Source organism: Rhipicephalus sanguineus, chromosome 2 (assembly GCF_013339695.2).
Source record: "Rhipicephalus sanguineus isolate Rsan-2018 chromosome 2, BIME_Rsan_1.4, whole genome shotgun sequence".
NCBI classification, from domain to species: domain Eukaryota; kingdom Metazoa; phylum Arthropoda; class Arachnida; order Ixodida; family Ixodidae; genus Rhipicephalus; species Rhipicephalus sanguineus.
The window spans coordinates 118867202-118886595 of NC_051177.1; the positions used below are offsets into that span (position 1 = coordinate 118867202).

At 47.4% G+C, this 19394-nt stretch overlaps 1 protein-coding gene across 1 annotated transcript in view; it reads left to right on the forward strand.

The window, feature by feature from the left end:
• LOC119383569 (acyl-CoA synthetase short-chain family member 3, mitochondrial) overlaps nt 1–19394 on the forward strand; it is a 56806-nt gene that overhangs the window by 18220 nt on the left and 19192 nt on the right. The window contains exons 5-13 of the mRNA XM_049412910.1: nt 255–395; nt 2145–2321; nt 3252–3362; nt 3428–3468; nt 6534–6637; nt 9554–9649; nt 11547–11610; nt 18521–18602; nt 18707–18829. Of these exons, the coding sequence (XP_049268867.1) occupies nt 255–395; nt 2145–2321; nt 3252–3362; nt 3428–3468; nt 6534–6637; nt 9554–9649; nt 11547–11610; nt 18521–18602; nt 18707–18829 (939 nt within the window). The remainder of the gene's footprint in view (nt 1–254; nt 396–2144; nt 2322–3251; nt 3363–3427; nt 3469–6533; nt 6638–9553; nt 9650–11546; nt 11611–18520; nt 18603–18706; nt 18830–19394) is intronic.

Sequence of the window (19394 nt, forward strand, 5' to 3'; positions counted from 1 at the left end):
GGGATAGGCCTTCGTCCTTCAGTGGACATAATATAGGATGATGATGATGAAATATATCTTGCGTTGCGACTCCTCGTATCTCGAAGAGACTCTCTTAGAATTGACACATTTGCCCATTGGCACCGGTGGCCCACCCAAGCAAAGGCATATGACGCCCGATTTCGAGAAAGTACGGTGATTTCAGCGCGTAACCCGCCCCGAGCTGTACGCTATTTCATGGCTGCCTGTGCACGAAACGGGACGAATCTTCGCAGGACGACATTTCCATGACTCCCGGTCGTGACGAAGTGTGGCAAGAGGCCGTGGATTTGGCGGAACCCGCCGACTGCGTGCCCATCGAGGCCATGGAACCTCTGTACATTCTCTACACCTCCGGAACCACAGGTCTACCCAAGGTACGCACCATGGGGTATTGTCATCCGAATATGCTATACGGCAGCGTCTCTACATGTAATTAATTAATTATATAAATCAACACACAACCAAATGTGAATAAAGATATGGTTACCTCGTACAACCAATGTTGACACCCTGAAGTGCGACATCAAGGACAAAGAAAAATAAAGGTCATGACCATTTACAAGGGGTCCACTATTTAGTGCATTACAGAGAAACAGGAGGGATGTAATCGATGGAACAATCAAATTATAAATCACTCGGAAAAATATGAACACTGTTATTGGTAGATACGCTTCGCCAGTTTGTTAGTTGTAGACGGTTTTGGTGCAGTACGATAGTTTTGGCTTGCAATAACAGTATATGATGAACAAGCTGGTAAGCGTTGAAAATAGATTTTTGTCTGTGTGTTCGTTTGAATATTTGTTTGTTCGGTCCGCACTCTAAGAAGTGCGCGCCCACGTTCAAGAAAGCGCATGACCACACAGAGCCATCACGTTTCTTTTTTATTGCGATAGCAATTATATGGACAGACTCAGCTGGAAAATGTCCGTCCCCGTCGCCGTCATTCACCGTATATGTATAAGTATGTATATATATAGAAAGGCCACAAAGAAAAATAATTAAGAAATTCTTTCCGACGCGCGGAATCGAACGGGCGACCTCTCGCTTTCCAGCCCGCCGCGTTAGACGTTAGGCCACGACAGCACCGTCTCTCAGCCTGCTAACGGCGAGCTATTTATATACACCACGTAATTCAGCATGCTTTCTTAGTGGCCACATAGATGGCGCGACGTGCGCGCGTATTGGGCGCTTTAAAGATCGTCGCCCCGCCCCTGCGAACGCCGTTGCTGTTCGCTCTACAGGGCGTCGTCGCTTTCGTGCGCTTATCGCTTATCTCAAGGAAAGAAGGGGCGGCCGGTGGGGTGCTTCGCTTCGCTCGCTGCAGCGGCCGCGTTTGCGAAAGGAGCGCGCTGTTCAGCGCTTGTGTTGTCTAGTCTTTCTGTGTCCTCGTCTTTTGCGCTGTTTCAATGTGAACAACTGTGACAATTAGTTCGCGCTCGTCTTGTGTGTGCCTGTTCGTTTGTTTCGTGCGTCCTGCTTTATGTTTGAGCAGTGCGCTTCAAGTGTCGAGCTGTGACGCATTAGTTCGCGCTCGTCCTGTGTGCGTTCTTTTCGTGCGTCCTTTGGGCTCGAGCGATGCGCTGGCAATTTCGAGCTGCTTTCCGTTCTTCGCGTTACATTACAATTTATTGCTATCGCAATCATTGCTTCGCCGTTGCGGCGAAACTGTGACTTTTTTTCGTTTTTCGACGAGACCCATTGTATATTTCAAGAACAGTTTGACGTATCTTCAGCAAAAGCAATATTTATATGAACGATCGAAATGATACTGGACACGTGCTCGTCTTAAAAAAGTGTCGCTATTGAATATAGATCGATAAGAATTTGCCAAACCTTCAATCTTAGTGCAGGTTTTGCATTACGTGAGAAGATAAACCGTAGCGCAAAAGGAACAAGGACGGCACGAGAAAACCGGACTGGCGCTGTAAACACAGAAATGGCGTTTTCATGTCGACCTTGTTCCTCACGTGCTACGGTTTTTATTCTCAAGTCATAAACAAACTCGTCCAATAAAACGTTTTAATTCGCACTACAAGTTGGTGGTGTGTATACATCGACGACCAACAGGTGACTCTCATTCATCTGACCAGTGTATGAGATGATGACGTCCGCGTTGCACGCAGGCCGTGGTCCGTCCAGCGGGCGGCCATGCGGTCAACTTGCTGTACACGCTGGAGAAAGTGTACGGCGTCAAGGACGACGACGTGTGGTGGGCCGCCTCGGACCTCGGCTGGGTGGTCGGACACTCGTACATCTGCTACGCGCCCCTCCTCAAGGGAATCACTACAGTCCTCTACGAGGTAGGAATATGACTCACATTACGCGCTTATCCCGCAGTAACGCTTATGCATGAGCGCACAGTAACACACTGCAGTCGCCGGCATTAACTTTCCGTACTATACTCGCGGAACTGATGTTAGCATATAAACTCTTACCATTACAATTTCATCCTTGAGAACTGTGCACGATGGACAAGTGAACGTGTACCCTTCCCCCAGCCCGAGATGTCAACTCGTCCTGCTATATCTGACCAAACAAATTTAAGTAGTCTGCCAACTTAACCTTTCACCATCGAGTCGACACACTGTCGCACACAGATATCGGGGCCCAAGTCGCTCGTTGCAAATGGACGTTTCGGACGAAGAGAGAGTGTTTAACGGTAAATCGCTCACTGCCTGATTTTTCAAGCACGCGCGACTGCCGTTGCAATCCCATACTGAACCAGTCGCGGCGCAGAAGCAGGGCGTCCGTACGTGCGTACGTATACTGCGTGCATGTATGTATGTACGTACAGTCGGCGTCAAAAGTTTAAAGACCATGACTAGGTCGGAGAAAACTTTGAATTTCTCGACAATTTGTGAATGTGCTCGGTTGAACTGCACTGTACACGTTGTTAGTGACTTTTAGAATAGGCCGGAAATCCAAATTCAAGGCTGCCTGCCGAAGCAGCGGAAATATTCGGCTTTTTCTTGTGTCTCGTGCTCTCTAAACTTTTGACTATGTATGTATGTATGTATGTATGTATGTATGTATGTGTGTATGTATGTATGTATGTATGTATGTATGTATGTATGTATGTATGTATGTATGTATGTATGTATGTATGTATGTATGTATGTATGTATGTATGTATGTATGTATGTATGTATGTATGTATGTATGTATGTGTGTGTGTATGTATGTATGTGTGTGTGTGTGTGTGTATGTATGTATGTAATGTTTGGGTGCAGGGCAAGCCCGTGGGCACTCCGGATGCGAGCAGCTTCTTCCGTGTGGTCAGCGAGCACGGCGTGTGCGGCATGTTCACCGCGCCCACGGCCATGAGGGTCATCCGCAAGGAGGTGCGCGCGCGACGCTCGTTCAGTCGTGACCGCTTCAATCTGTGCCCTTCATTGCTTGCACGCAGGACCCTGAAGGACAGCTGGGAAAGAAGTTTCCTGGAAAAAAGTACGTATATGCGTGCACTGCCGATTTTCTCTTTCTCTTTCACTTTCTACCGTCGTATAGTGCTCAGAGAACAGCTCAGCTGCTATGCATAATAAGCGCTACAATTGCGGATTGCCCTGTAGGTATCCATAACCGAATAATGAATTAACCATACGTGTTAAATTAAAATTAACAAGATGGTCATCACCATGTACACGCAATCAGGAATTGTAGCTAGCGAGACTAGAAGTTTCCAAAAGGTTGTGTTTAAGACAGAAAAAAAAGGCGTTGAAGATAAAAACCAGATGCTTGAGAAATGAAAGTGTTAATAATTGCTGGGTTTGCGCGCCGTAATGAACAGCTCCCGATGAATGTTTGCCATCCGGGGCTCTTTATAACGCGCATCCAAATCTCAGCACGTGAGCGTTTGCGCACTTCTTCTCCATCGAAATTCGAACATTGTGGCCGTGACTCGAACCCTCGGCATTCGTCGCAGATTGCCATAGCAACGCACTGGACCACCCTAACTGGTGGGAAGTGGTGCTAAAACTGCATTCATACTCACGTATGGTATCCAAGGTTTTTTTTTTTGTTTTTTTTTAACGACAAAGACCCCACGAAGAAGACGGCAGGTCACTTTAAGTTCTATTTGTCGTGAGCGGCGTCTTTAGTTTTCGATATTACACAATGAAAGAGGAAATTGCCATACGCTTGTTTGTAGAACAAAACTGCGGGAAAGGGTATACGAATTTCGCGGAAAGCGAACCTTAGGTTGTCAAAAGATTCGTCCTTGTCCGGTATTCGAGCCAGGGACCAAGGCCTTCTTGGGGCGGTCGCTCTACCAATTGAGCTAACCAGGAGGTAAGCAGTTGGCAGCGCGAGGGTGAATTAGTTGACAACTCATAAGAATTGTTGGGGTTTTACGTCCCTAAACCACGATATGATCATGAGGGACGCCGTAGTGGAGGGCTTCGGAAATTTTGACCATCTGGTGTAGAGCACTGCACGGGCCTGATTTTCCGGCCCTGGCCCGCTTTATGAAGCCCGGACCCAGCCCGGGCCCGTGGTACCAAGCCCGGGCATACATGGCCGAACCCAGCCCGAGCCCGGCCCGGGCCCGTGGTTCCAAGCCCAGGCCCAGCCCGGGCCCAGGCGTTCATTACTAAACTTATCCAGGTCGCGCGTGTTCACGACCAGGCCCGGGCCCGCCAGAGGATGTTAGTTGTTGATGATGATTATTAATGATGCCTTGCGCTTTGTAGCGGGCGACTGGATGGAAAATCTGGTGTGTACATGCATTGAAATGTTGCTTTGCCCACGGCGATAGCTCAGCGTTTGAGCTGTTTCGCAGTCAAGTCCTAGGACGCGGGTGCGATTCCCGCAGCCACGGCGGCCGCATTTTGATGAGGGCGAAATGCATACAGCGTAAAATAAACGCACCAGTATAGATATATACCCTTAGCATTAGCATTATAATAATGTAATAGTATCGAGCGTAATCGCAATAATGGTAACGGGGAAATTGCTTGTATATCGGTTTTTTGTATAATTCATTTTTCCTCACGCGGAAGCCATGTTCGTTTTTGTGGTTTTCCTATTTTCTTTGCTAAGCTTTACTAAGAGCCTGCTCTTTTCACGTGTCACTTCAGCTTGGCACAGAATGCCTTAGACCATGCAATGTATAACCTTCGCGTGTGCTCGAAGGTCCGACTTAGGCCTTTTAATGAGCGGACCCTAGTCCGGCCCGGCCCGCAACCTCAAGCCCGGGCCCGGCCCAGGCCCACACTTTCAAGCCCGAGCCCAGCCCGGGCCCGCCGGAAAACGCTTCGGACGGCCGGGCCGGGCCCGTGCAGTGCTCTAATGTGGTGTTCTTTAATGTGCACCTAAATCTAAGTACACGGGCCTCCCGCATTTCGCTTCCATCGAAATGCGGCCTCCGCGGCCTGGATTCGATCCAGCGACCTTCGGGTCCGCAGTCGAGCACCATAATCACTAGACCACAGTGGCGGGCACAGTTGACAACTCGAAGCAAATTCACAATGAATCGGTTATGACAAATGCTGCAGGACGGATTTACAGTATTCCATCATGTTGCATGCGCGCAAGACAGGCTTCCACCAAATCTTGGACTTTCCAGCGTAGTTTCTTACTTCTACGTGCTAGCAATGTTATCGCGTTCCTATATAGAGAGATTAATGAGAACTAACAGACAATAACGCCAAGGAAAGTATAGGGGGTGTTATCTGTAGTATTTAGAATATAAATGTGAAGAAAGTAAAGTGGACGAAAAGATGACATGCCGCCGGCAGGGACCGGACTTGCCGCCCTGCCGGCGGCAAGTCATCTTTTCGTCCACTTTACTTTCTTCACATTTATATTCTAAATACTACAGATAACACCCCCTGTACTTTCCTTCGCGTTATTGTCTGTTAGTTCTCATTAATATTGTGTCTAACAAAAGATAAACGAGCCCTTGAAAAATCTTCTACTTTCCTTCATTCATAGCGAGGGTCTCGTCCTGGCAGACTTAATGCCTTCAGGTGGTATGCGAGGGATTATTGGTCAGCTGCCAGCTCGTAAAAAGATCACGTGCTACGTGACGCCAACAGGCAAAAAAGAGTGTTCCACACTCGCCGCCATGGCTGCGATTGGCGCTGACTAACACTCCTTAGTTTAAAACAACATATATACCCCATAAAGTGGACGGGAGGATGACCGCCGCCGTAGCTCAGTGGTAGAGCATCGGACGCGTTATTCGAAGGTCGCAGGTTCGGTCCCTGCCGGCGGCAAGTCATCTTTTCGTCCACTTTACTTTCTTCACATTTATATTATAAATACTACAGATAACACCCCCTATACTTTCCTTGGCGTTATTGTCTGTTAGTTCTCATTAATATTGTGTCTAACAAAAGATAAACGAGCCCTTGAAAAATCTTCTACTTTCCTTCATATATAGAGAGATGTCATGGCTGCGGTGCCACGATCGTTGGGCAGGCGTAGTTGGTAGTGGTGTGCGGAGGTCGGTTTTTTGGATGTGGGAAGGGTGCTGGTGGTTTTGCGTCAAACAAGCTGGGACACTCGATCAGGCTGAGACACCTGTTCCTGGCCGGCGAGCGGTGCGACCAGGAGACCCTCCGGTGGGCCGAGCATGCTTTCGGAGTCCCCACGCTCGACAACTGGTGGCAGACCGGTGAGTGTACACAAGCACAGCATACCATTCGTTACCTGTTTCAACACGAGTGATGGGAAAAATCATAATCACGCTATGACGTCATCATATAGAGTCACATGATAACGCCATCACATGAGATCGTCGCTTGGCCAAAGGTGGGCCTATCCAACACCTCCTAGACAGGTTTGGCCTATCACGGAGGCAGCGCCGAATCAGGTGACGTGCTGAAAGCTTGCACTTCCTCCGATCCCGGGGGCAGTGCAAAACCACGTTAGGCGCAGAAAGCTTTCGGAGGGTGGGGGGGGGGGATCAGTACATTCGCTGAGAAGCAAAAGATGGCTTTCGCCTTCGAGTAGTCTTAGGCGATTGCATAGTAGACCCTGTGAGTTTTTTGTTCAGTCGGATATATTGCATTGTGAACGCGGTAAAATGGTGCACATTATGCCCGTTTATGCGATACAGAATAACTCGAGAGGCATGATCAATGACAGCAGCATTGCTGGCGACGACATCTCGAGGTGCCTCTTTTTACTTTTTTTTCCTTTTTTTTTCAACCAGGGAACATCGTAAACGCATCTGTGCTTTGCGAAGCTCTCGTAGCAGGAAATGAAATCGTCTCAGAGCTACTTGGCGTTGGTACCCTAACGACCAATAAAAGAAACAAGTTGTAGCCGAGATTTTAGATTATTGAGTTGCTGTGTCGGGAGGCCAAAGTTGATGTCTTCGTGTGACATGTAACCATTTTAGATATTATTTATTTTTTGCATGTGATATATATTCTGCGGGACAGCAGCAGCACCCGTGGTTAGCCAAGTCCTGAAGGGTTTGCCACTAAGCTTCCCTTCAAAATGTGCCCATTTATAAAAGTTGCCATCTCAGAGCATAGCACAAGGAAGGAAGGAGAGAGGGGAAAGACTAGGAGGTTAACCAATTCTGCATTAAGGTTACGCTTACCTACGCTGGAGAAAGATCGGGGAGTTCGAAAGAGTTTAATGAGTGAGACAAGGAGCACATACGCAACTTCAAAAGTCGCTCACTTTTGTACGGTACGCGACATAACTAGTCAATCGCGATAAACACAATAGAGCTGTGCACGGGCCGTATTTCCGAGCCCGAGCCCGGCCCGGGCCCGCTGACTTTGTCGAAGGCCCGCCCGAGCCCGACGGCAAAGGGCTGGGAGCCCGCCCGGCCCGGCCCGGCTTTTTGAACGACATTTGAACGAGCAGGTAATGCATTTCTATATAGAGCGATTTTTTCACAGAATGAAGGCAATTTTTTTTATTGTCCTTTTACCGGGCTTGGCTGGCAGAGGAAAAACGGAACGCGAGACAGCCGGCGAGTCACATCCACTCATCTTGCGTGCTGCCAGAGTTCGCGTAGGCACGCGAAAGCGACGAGCGACGAAACGGGCCGTTCGCGCGATGTATCGCGTGCTCGAAATCGCGCGATCGCTCGGTTTTTTCACATTTGGAAACCATCGCTCATCACCCGTAAGGCACAAAACACCCGAACTGGATGTACTACATCAGCGACGTACTAAGCAATGTACTAAGCACATCAGCTGTACACCAACAAATAACGTAATAATTATCCACGTGCATATAAAAAGTACTGCGAGACAACGGTAAACGTTTTACGTACCAACATACAACAAATATTTTATTTGCATTACATACCTGCGACAGCGCGGCACTTAGACGGCCTCATGCCAGCAACAATGGAGTTCGCTCGCCAAAGCCGTCACGAGTATGGGGTATGCCCATGCAAGCGTCAGCTTGCACGAAGGCGATCTACATCGGGTCGCTCGTCGCTGTCGCATGCATTTTCACTCATATCGGATTTGGCCTTAAAGCTATCGCGAACAGTCGGGTGGCGCCGTCACTAGCTCAGGTGGTGTTACTTCCCTGTTTGTCGGAGTGCAACAGAGGCAGTGCTTTACCTGCTCCCCTTTTGTTTAAAGCAGCGAATGGAAAGGAAAAGCGGTAAAGGGCGGTCGCGGAAAAGGCGCTGCATGCGTGCTGGAAAACAATTCCCGCTCATTCTCTATATTTCGGGCTTGAGTCGGACTTTGCGCCGGGCCCGAGCCCAGCCCGATAAAACTCCAAGTAGCCCGAGCCCGGCCCAAACCCGAGGTGAAAATACGTCGGCCCGCCCGAGCCCGACCCGCGGCGGGTCGGGCTCGGGCTTTCGGGCTACCCGGAGCCCGTGCACACCTCTAAAACACAATCAGTCGATAGCCCCTTGCAGGAGCCTGTCGTCTTCAAAAATTCGTCGCTCTCAATTGCGATTACTTCTGAGGAGGACTTCTGAAGTGGTTTCTACTGACATCGCTCTATGGTCAAGGCGAGCTCGGGCAATTGCTAGTGACTGTCCCTGGGCATGATAGCGATGACAGTCGCATACATGATGTGTTGTAGTGCAGTAAAAGCACACAGCTGTGCAGAGTTCACTAGGCAAGACGCGCACGAGACCTTACAAATCTGCTCGTATCTGCTGCTTGAAGAGGGTCTCTAAAGGCCCGAACCCACGTACGTGTTGCAGCGCGTCAACGCGTACGTGTGTTCGGGTCTTAAAGCTCCCAGTGCAGAGTGCTGAACCGTTCGTGAGAGCTAGCTTCGCCACAATGGTAGTCTTTATAAGGTGAAGCCTGCTTCGAAAATTGGCTCCGCTTTACGGGAGCTGGTTTGTTATGTTAGAAAGGCATATCAGTCTCAGTACATGCGTTTATACTCGAAAATAAAACTCCTCGCTTCATTTCTTCGTCCTTTTCTGATGCGGTATTCGCGGTCTGAGAGCAATACGTTGCTCTTCAAGTTAAAGCAATAGAGGATGGACGCGTGTAGCATGAACACTATTTATGCGAAGACATATGCTGCGAGATGGCAAGAATTTCTTTATTTCTTTCGTTTATTCTCCCCCATAACCACTATGCAGAAACTGGTTCTCCTGTGACTGCTACGTGCGTGGGACTGGGCAACACAACGCAAGTTCCAGACGAAGCGACGGGTCTACCCGTTCCCGGATGGAACGGTGCGGCTCAAAAATGCATTCCGCTCATATTTTGCAGTTCCAGACTCTGCAGAAAAAGCTACAAGCTACATAAAGTATAGTCATGAGTCATGATCACGAGAACAGCTCCTTTATCTTACACTGATAATTATTCTAGGCTTGTGGAATGGAGAGATAACGTATGAGAATCAGCGGCGCACAGCCGGCTTTCGGGGAGAGTGGAGATTGGGGGAGGGGCAGGGTGGAGGGAGGAAGGCAGGGAGGTTAACTAGATGCTAGTCCGATCTAGGGACCGTAATGCTGGTATGTGCTACAGTGTACTTGGGTGGGGAAATAGGCGTGCCAAAATGCTTTCTTGACGTAAAACGGGGCGAACGCGACAATGACACAGAATACGAACCACAGGACGACTTGCTTCCTTGTCTTCTTTTTCGCGCCTTTTTATGACGTGACTCAAGAGTGGCGCAAGGATTTTTTTACTGGGGGGGGGGGGGGGGGGGGGGGGGGGGGATTACTGCTTTGTGTTTTGGCTAAAACACGGCGGGCTAGTTGGTTTGCATCCATGAAGAGTGAGGAAGCACAACTATAGACAGGGATGTAAAAAAAAAAAAAACAAGGACACAGCGCTTAGACTATATATTTGCTCATGGGGGGCAAGGGCGGAGTATTCGAAAATTTTTTGGGGGCCCGTGCCTCCCTCGCCCCTCCCCCCCCCCCCTCATTCCCCCCTGGCGCAACTCCTGCCACAATTCAAAACCAATTCTCACCCAACTTTCCATAGTACTGACTCTGCTTTCAATTGGCTGTCCACGTGCACAAGGCGGAAAGCTGATGTGGCAAGCTGAATTTCCATAGCGTTCGTATGTCGTCTCGTTTCTTCTGTTCGCGTCTTTCTTTTTTTTTCTGCGCTATACGATTCATCATAATTATTTCAAGCTGCAGAGCCGTGCGCGACGTCTGCCCCCCCCCCCCCCCCCTACTTCCCCCACCCCACAAAAAAAAAAAAAAAATCATGCTGCCGTCACGCTTGCCGTGCCTGAGTTCTCGTGATGACATGACTGGCTCGGCCACCTCCACATAAATGGGTGAATGCGGACGAGTAAGCCATCCATTAACACGAGACCGGCCTACTGATGCGTCACGACCACGCACAGCAGGAGCATCCAAAGGAACCACGTTCACGGAAATACCGGTGTACCTGCAGGGCGAACATATACGATACGTGCGGCGCGCCATCATTAGGCTAGCTTCATGCACACGATCTCACCCTTAGGCCACAGCCTAGTCACGTGACGATTCGCGACGATAGAGGAAGAACGTGAGCTTGGGCATGATGGCATTCCATATTAACACCTATCGAGCACGGAAGGGACAAGACACAGAGGTACGACGCGGAGACGGGGAGGAAGGAACTGCTTGTAACATGCAACCAAAATGAAACGGTGGTGCATGTCATATTTGCTGAAAACGTTTTCGGTGCTGGTCTGTGTACACTTTCGTCAACAACAACGTGACGCGTCCTGTTGTACTGACGAACCGAAGCTTCTTTATCCGAAAACAGGAAGGGCAGTGTTCTCATACGCTTGACCTTTTCCTTGATGACGTTGTTCGCCTCCATAATTTCTCTGTCTGCATACGTAAGGTGAAAAACGCCGAAAATGTTGTTTTCAATCACTTGCTGGAGAGCTCCCCGCTTGTTATTCTGTCTACCTCACTTTGATCCCATCTTATAAAGAAAGCGCCCCGTAAAGAAAGCAATTCATGTAATTCTGTATCGCAACCAAGACGCCGCGCTCACGAAGTTTAGGCTTAGGCGTTGAGTCGTTAACGGCACTAATTTGTTACGATATTGAGGGCAGTGTTTCCTTATATAGTTATTTCTCAATCCCCCTCTTTTATTTTTCTCTTGCCACTGCAGTGAAGGTTTTGTTGGAAGATGGCCTGGAAGCGGCTCCGAACCAGCTGGGTAACGTGGCCATCAGGTAAACCCATTTTGTAGACCACGACAAGGTCACATTTAATGCGGTGTGTGTGCTTCGAATTCACTTTTTTTTTCATAAAGATTTCGTTACGTCTATGACACTTTATATATTGCAGAACGTTGAAAGCATGCTGCTGATTTCACTTCTTGCGTGCATGCATTAAATGATTGCCTATCCATTCCAACATACCATACCATCAGCACTGTATAATAAGCATTTCTATTCCTTGTTGTTATTGCTGTGTTGCTAATATACTATACTATTATTGTATAATAAGGTAACAATTTTTTAACAGCGAAGCGGTTATAGCTGGCCGTAAAATGTCAATGGTCCCCAGAAAACTATCATCATCAACGGGTGTGTGCCACAGCAATTGGGCAAATCCCCCTGCTCACCATTTGTCCACTAAAAGTGAAGAAGGCAACAGTTAGCCTACGAAGTTGCTGCGAAGCGACGGCGGCGAACCATAAAAAGATAAAAAGGCAGATAAACATAGACAGAGAGAGAAGGAAAGAGAGCGAGAGAGAAAAAGTATATAGAAATAAAGAGAGGCGAAAAAGAAATAGAAAGAATAGAGCAAGACATAAATGGAAAGAAAGAAAATAAAGATAGAAAGAGCGAGAAAGATAGATACGAAAAGCAGATGAAAGAAACAGAAAGAGAAAGAAGATAGAAATAAATAAAGGTAAACAAGGGAGCCCCCCCCCCCCCCCCCCCACTGCACTCTCTTCAGGCTTGGCACCACTATAGTGCGAAGCCATACTTCTTTTTATCGTCTTTTCACCTCCATGTAATACTTGATCTCTTATTCATTCTCGTGTGTACCACTCCCCTCTGTAGTACCCTCGGGTCTTTAGGGCACTAATAAATAAACAAATAAAAAATAACGGGCAATTGGTGCGGGCTCATCACGCTGAACATTTTAACATTCTCGTGGGTGTATGAATTGTGTGGGTTTCAAGGGTTGGTGGTCGATATTTTTGTTGCGTTGGCTACACTGGCCTAGCCGAGCCAGTTTCGCGTGGCTCCTCAAGAGCCGTGCTGCGCATGCGCGAGTATCAGTGATGTCACACAGCTGGCGCATCGGAGCCGGCGCCTCCCGTGCACTCCGCCGCTGCAGCCGCGCGCGACTCGCTGCCGCCGGTCTGCGCTTTCCAGAGGAGTGACGTCGTAGCCTTGGCAGACGTAGAGTTACTGTATATGCTACCTTTAGGTAGCAGAGTTGCGCCAAGGTACGCCATCTTGGGCTCCGAAGTCTTACGGGAAAGCCACTCACCAACCGCGTAGGAGCCGCGCTCGCGCGACAGAGCAACAGTGTTGATTTATTTTTTGCTTTCTTTCTGTTTTTTATTATGCTTAGAGCAAAACTCAATTAACAAGCTCAACGCTTACAAGCCTTGATTTTACACTTACGTTCCTAGTATGTAATCATGAAATAAAACGCATCGTGTGACGAACACATACACCGGCGATATGAAATAGCAGAAGTGTGGTTCGTCACACATTTGCCTCGTCTCCTTTTCCGTTGTTTTTCCCATTTGCAGATATGAAATGATTTTGCACTTTCGATCGCGATCGAGCCAGTTAGGGACGGAATTTCTCTGTCGTGTTTGGCTGTTTTACGTTAACTGTGGAAGGAATCCAACTGTAATCTAGTTTTCAGTTGAATCGGATCGATAGCGACCGAAAGTGGTCGTGCGACACCCGTATTATGCGCGCATGCTTACAATCACGGCCCGCGGCAACGACAGGGTCGCGTGCCCTGTCGCGTGCAACATTCCTTTCGCGCAAGGTTTGAAAGCTGAATTAAATTCACGTAAATCATCGCTATATCAACACCCACTGCACAGCATGCAATTACTAAGCAATTACACAGGGACAAAGCGCAGCTGGTGCTTTGTACTTCACAATTTATAATGCACACGGACAAGGAAACAGATCTTCATAAGGCTTTTATTGCACTCGTCACATTCTAAAACAATGAACGCAAGCAAATGTACAAAAAAGTAGTAATAGTGCGTCGTGCGGGGATACAGGCGAGAATTCTCAGTTTCTTTCTGTTTACTTTTTTTTTAACACATTCACCCTCCTCTAGGTGGCACCACCGTCCCAGCTTGGGCACGTAAACTCTATTCCGCAAAACTAAAACACGCTGTCCACAACGAACGTTTGCGGCACGGTAACAATATTCCCTCAACCCCCGCTATCACGCTAACGCTAAACTATAACTGTCTAATAACAACAGCGCCGATGTCAACCGCCCTTGAGCGGCCAGAATCTGCGTAGTGTCGGCGTCGCCTGCGAAGTGTTGGCAGTGTTGGCTTCTCCGCAGCGCAAAGGAGCCACCTATTACCACGTGACGGCGCTCGGCGAATAGCGTTGCTGGAATCATCGAAGGCAGAGCGAGCGGCGTCCGGAAAACAGTGGCGCAACTCTGCTACCTAAAGGTAGCATAACTCTATAGGCAGACGTATTGGCGACGGCGCTCCGCTGGACCGCTGGAGCCGCTTGATAGCGCCTCTGACTCAGGGTTGCCACTGACTTTAGGGTAAATGTCGCCAAACGACAAGCAAAAAGTCGCCAAAAGTCGCCATTTTTTTTACAGATTTCGCCAAAAAAGTCGCCATTCTAGTTATATGCGGCATAACTAGTAATAAATATTTCCACTCACGTATAGCACCGTAGAATACAGTACTATCCAAGACCCTTAAATAATAATGACGTTTCTCAATGCCACTCGTATCGCCCGCTTCACCATGGCAGTTCATGGTGCTGCTTTCCCGACTAGCCGCAAGATGTGCGTGGTGGCGCAAGGGTGAATGAATGAAACGCTCATGATATCCCATCCCTGTCCGCTCGTTTCAAGGGTAAAAGTGTGCTAAACCTTAAGCGAAAACCGCGAAAGCGTTGTTTGTAGACAGCTTTACGTACCCTCATGTGAATTAAAATGATTAAAAGGTTTATTGAAGGTAATTCGAGAGAATTCTTACAGGAACCGATCATTAGTGAGTCTTTCACCTTTTCAGTGTGAACTAATATGATACCGGACGCCACCGACCTTTTCATATAGTCACTTATAATATCTACACGTGTCAATCCAATGCGTTATTAATGAACAGATAGACAATGTAAAATGTTATATACCAATTGTTCTCATTGCACACGCTCACCGAGAACAGTGGAAAATGCCTCAATAAATATTTGTTTATTGCACAAATAGCCGCGTATCCGCCTCTCTTCGCTATTCCAAAGCTGTCTTTATGAGCTGAGTTGGGGGTACTGCAACAGTGAATAAGTCGCCAAGCTATTTAGAACAGTTGGAGCTCTGGCGGAACAAATGGTCGGAGCACGGGGCCAACCCGTCGTCTAGCTCCTTCAGAAGCGGAACATTAGAGAAGCTTAAAGCACCTATAGCCATAAACTTATATTCATACACTGCCCCCTCGCGGTTTGCAAGGCAGTCCGCTGACCTAAATTTTGCTGGAATGTCGCTTGGGGACGTTCCAGTACCTCGAGATACACACGAGCTACGGGACGGACATACCGAATGACACTTAATGCGCACATTCTACCAGGGGTCTAAAACCAAGAAAAATACAGAGAATGTTGCCGCTCATTCGTTGGGAAGACACTGGGCTCAGGATGCATAACTCAGTGGAGACCTAAGCCGAAAATCGCCAAAAATTCGCCATGTCGCCATTCATAATTTTAGGTCGCCATGGGCCTCTCAAATTCGCCAATTTGGCGAAAGGTAGCCACCATTGGCAACCCTGCTCTGACTGGCGTTTGCTAGAGTCACTGTATATGATACCTTTAGGTAGCAGAGTTGCGCATAGGTCCGGCTAGCAACCACAGCTATGCGGTGAAGTCGCACTTCAATTTTGCAGGCGACATTCCTACCGTGTCGCCGATTAACCTGTCTGACGTGTCGAAGACCGGCGATAAACATTGGCTGTCGATTGGTAGTGTTAATTCAATTCGCTGCAGCGGCGGCGCCGAGAAATAAAAAAATTGGCCCAAGCGGCAGCTTCTCCGCAATGCATGGTTGCTAGCGACGTTGGAAGACGGATGCACAACTCTGCTACCTAAAGGTAGCATATACAGTAACTCTAGCCTTTGCCAGTGTGGTATAGCCATGGAGAAGGAGAGCGCAAATGCTGCTCAACGGCGCAGAAGAGCGGAGAAGCTTAACTCATCGAATCCCGAAGTAGTTGCCTGGCAAAATAAATATACATGTGCCACATGATACGTATACAGTGTGTGTGTCATCGGAGCAGCAGTAAGCATGATAATCAAGCTAATCCTAGACAATCAGGAAAGCTAAGAACAATCAGCTAAACCTTTGCTAACGCTACGTTATCCTGGCATAGCCGAGCTAAGCCACTGCAACATTTTTTTTTATCCAGACAAATGAAGTTTTCCTTTTTTTAGGGCGTTTTTCTTTGTGGTAATAATAGCAAATGACAGATGCGGCACGTTACACGGAAAGTGCGTGAAATTAACTTGATTATCGATAGCGCTTTTGAACACTCGTGTCCGATATCTCGGTGCGTTTGTTTCACGTTCTCGAAAGTACGCGACTTCTCGCATCGCATGTGCGGCTCGAGTTCCCTACCCTGCACAATACAAATGTTATAGCCTTATACATGGGGCAATTCAACATTTTAGGTGTGTGAAACAGTGCAAAAAAAGGGATGGGAGACGTAGCCGCGCACGGCAGAGAGTCGGATGGAGTGACCAAATCAGAAAGTTCGCAGACATAAAATAGGCATAAAATAGGCATAAAATACAGCGTGTGTTTTTGCCCTCGTCTGCTTTCGCGCCCTGATGTTTGTATAAGTATATATGACCGACTAGCTCAAACCAAAGCTTTGCTAGATAACATACAAATAGATCGCACATGACAGAGTAAATTGGAGCTCACTGGGAGAGGCCTTCGTCCTGTAGTGGGCATAAAAAATAGGCTGAAAATGATGATGACGATGCTATACAGATGCAGCTATTTAACTGCTACTGATGGAGCGTGTGGCGCAACTGCGTTATGCAGCTAAACCAATAAGCTGAGAACGCGGTAACAAATCTAAATAAATAAACACAAACGCACAAACGAGTGAGAATTCGTAACCATGGCCCTGCAAAAGGAGCTTTAATTCTAAACGTGTGACTGTTCGTGGTACTTAATTGTGATGTCTTGGAAATGCCGCTCTCGGAACAAATGGACACAGTCACGCCGTTGTACAACGAACACGTGGTCATAAATTAGTAGCTTTTACATAATGAAGAGCTCGCCAGTCGAATCTAACAAATAACTGCAATAACATGCCAAAGAACCCCATATAATGCCAATAAAACACAAAAAGAACATAACACATACAATCTACCGCGAATGCGACGTCGCCGACGTTCGACTCACCACAAGAGTACGTGGGAACGAGCCGTGGTATCGCACCCACGGACCTCCCCGACATTCGACCGTCGCCGACCACGCCAAGCCGCATAAGAGGAAGCGCTTCAAGCGCTTCTCTTATGCGGCTTCTCTTAGCTCCTCATCACTCCGCGTAACCTCGCTCCCGCCGACGTGCGAGTACCACTACCCTACACCTAAGTCAAGGATTAGGTTAGCCTCTAGATTTTTTAAGGCGAAAGCCTTCGATGCCTCGACAAACCCGAAAACTGATCGTCGCATTCAGCACGAGTGATGCAAACATTTATCACGTCATGACGTCATCACATCACATCGTCGCTCGGTCAAAGGTGGGCCGATCACGGAGGCAATGCAAAACCGGATGAGGTGTAGAAAACTGTCATTGTCTTCGATCCTGGGGGCAATGCAAAAGCACGTTATGCAGAAAGCTTTCGGTGAGGGGCGGGGGAGGATCAAAACTTCGACTGAGACGTAAAAGTAGAAGATGGCTTTCGCCTTACAGTCGTGCTAAGTGAATGCATATGGGACCCTTGTGAGTTCTGTTACTCGACTTGACTGCCTTGCAATTTACGTGATGCAGCCATGTGAGCTTGCGAGCCATATGAGAATTCCTAGGATGGTACCGGTTTCGAAGTATGCGCCGCCAAACTTGAGGTGAATATAAGCTATGGTGCATATACAGTACATATACAAGCGCCGTCTTTTCGCACTGGAGTACAGACGTAAATCGAACGCCAATACTTCGTCTCGCACTTTGGGAATGGATTTTAGAAACTGGTCTCATATCTTGAAAAATAATTCCACGTGGCGTTGTGCAATTTGTTGCGTTACTAATTACGTTAAGGAATCTTGTTCGCATAATCTGCAATATTTTAAAATAGCTAGACGTTAGACATCTCAACTTATATCAATATATCTGCTTTAATTGGGTTGGGTTAGGTTAGGTTAGGTTGCCACGCCATAACATTACGGAGCAGGTTACTAGAAGTGCTCACACGAAGTCGACAAAAAGTTTTTTTTTTTTGATCTCATAATAAATTACTTATCCTCTTCCGTTTCTTGAACTTTCCGTTTTGTTTTCTCTATCTGTTTCGGTTAAATTGTTTTGTAGGTTGTAACCACTCCTGCATGGGACTAATGAAGTCCTGCGGTATCTGTAAATCCCTTTAAAAAATATACGGCATTCAATTAAATGTCAACAGGTATTCTAGAGAACGCAACCAGAAGTCGAACAGGAACATAACAAAATATCCCGAGTAACTTTTGTAAGAGAATGAATTAATGAGTGAAATTCTGCTAATAAGTTGAATACGTCTTTTAAGTTCTTACGCAATAGACGTCTGCCACATCGTTAAATCTGGCCGAGGCGTGTGCGCCATTCGGGACAAAAAATTCTTAGAAGTTTTTACAGGGCGCCGTAAAGACTAACAAACGTGGTATATTTCCGTGGCTGATGTGAACTTGTGGTTTACGCTTCTCCCGTAGATTACCGATGCCACCGGGATCCCTATCGACTCTCTTCAGAGCGGACGACGTATTCGTTGTCAAGTACTTCGAAAAATACCCGGTGAGGTTTACAACAATGCGGGCGTGGAGTTGGTTTTCATTTACATATACCGAATTAAGAGCGCGTATATGCCAGGTCTCTATATCGGCACACGTCTCTGACAGGGCTACTACGACACTATGGACACCGGCATGTTACATAAGAACGGCTACGTCAGCATCTTTTCGAGGAGTGATGACGTCATCAACGTCGCCGGCCATCGACTGTCGACGTCACAGATTGAGGAGGTAGGAGTCTCGCATACGTCTGGCTAGCTATATTTCACGAGTGTAAGCAGGAGAGAGCGCGCGAATTATTACCCTAAACTACATTAGCCAGTAAAGCCCGCCCTTATATAGAGTGAGGGTCACGCACTTAATGCTGAATCAACACGAATTAAAGAGTTTGCTACTGCGACTGCTTAGTATACATTAAAAAAAAAAAAACATTATACACATTAATAGTTCGCAGCATTGTACAACTAGTCACGATGAAAAAAAATGTGCAGAGGTATTAATAGAAGTGGCATGGATGCATAAGTTGACCGAAAATGCTATGTTCATGGCGAGCACATTCGTAATTATAATTTAACATACCGGCAATACAGTTTCACAAGTACACTTTAAGGGCATCTCTGAACAGTTCTGATGTTGGGAGTTCCACAAAACTGGCCGGAAGGACAGTGAATCTCCACATTTGAAAACGCAAGAAAGAAAAATCAAAATTCGTGAGTGCCTCATGCAGTGCGAGAGAAAAGAAAATGTCCGTATATGTAGTTCAACAAAAGTTGATGAACCACCGTCTTTATGTCCT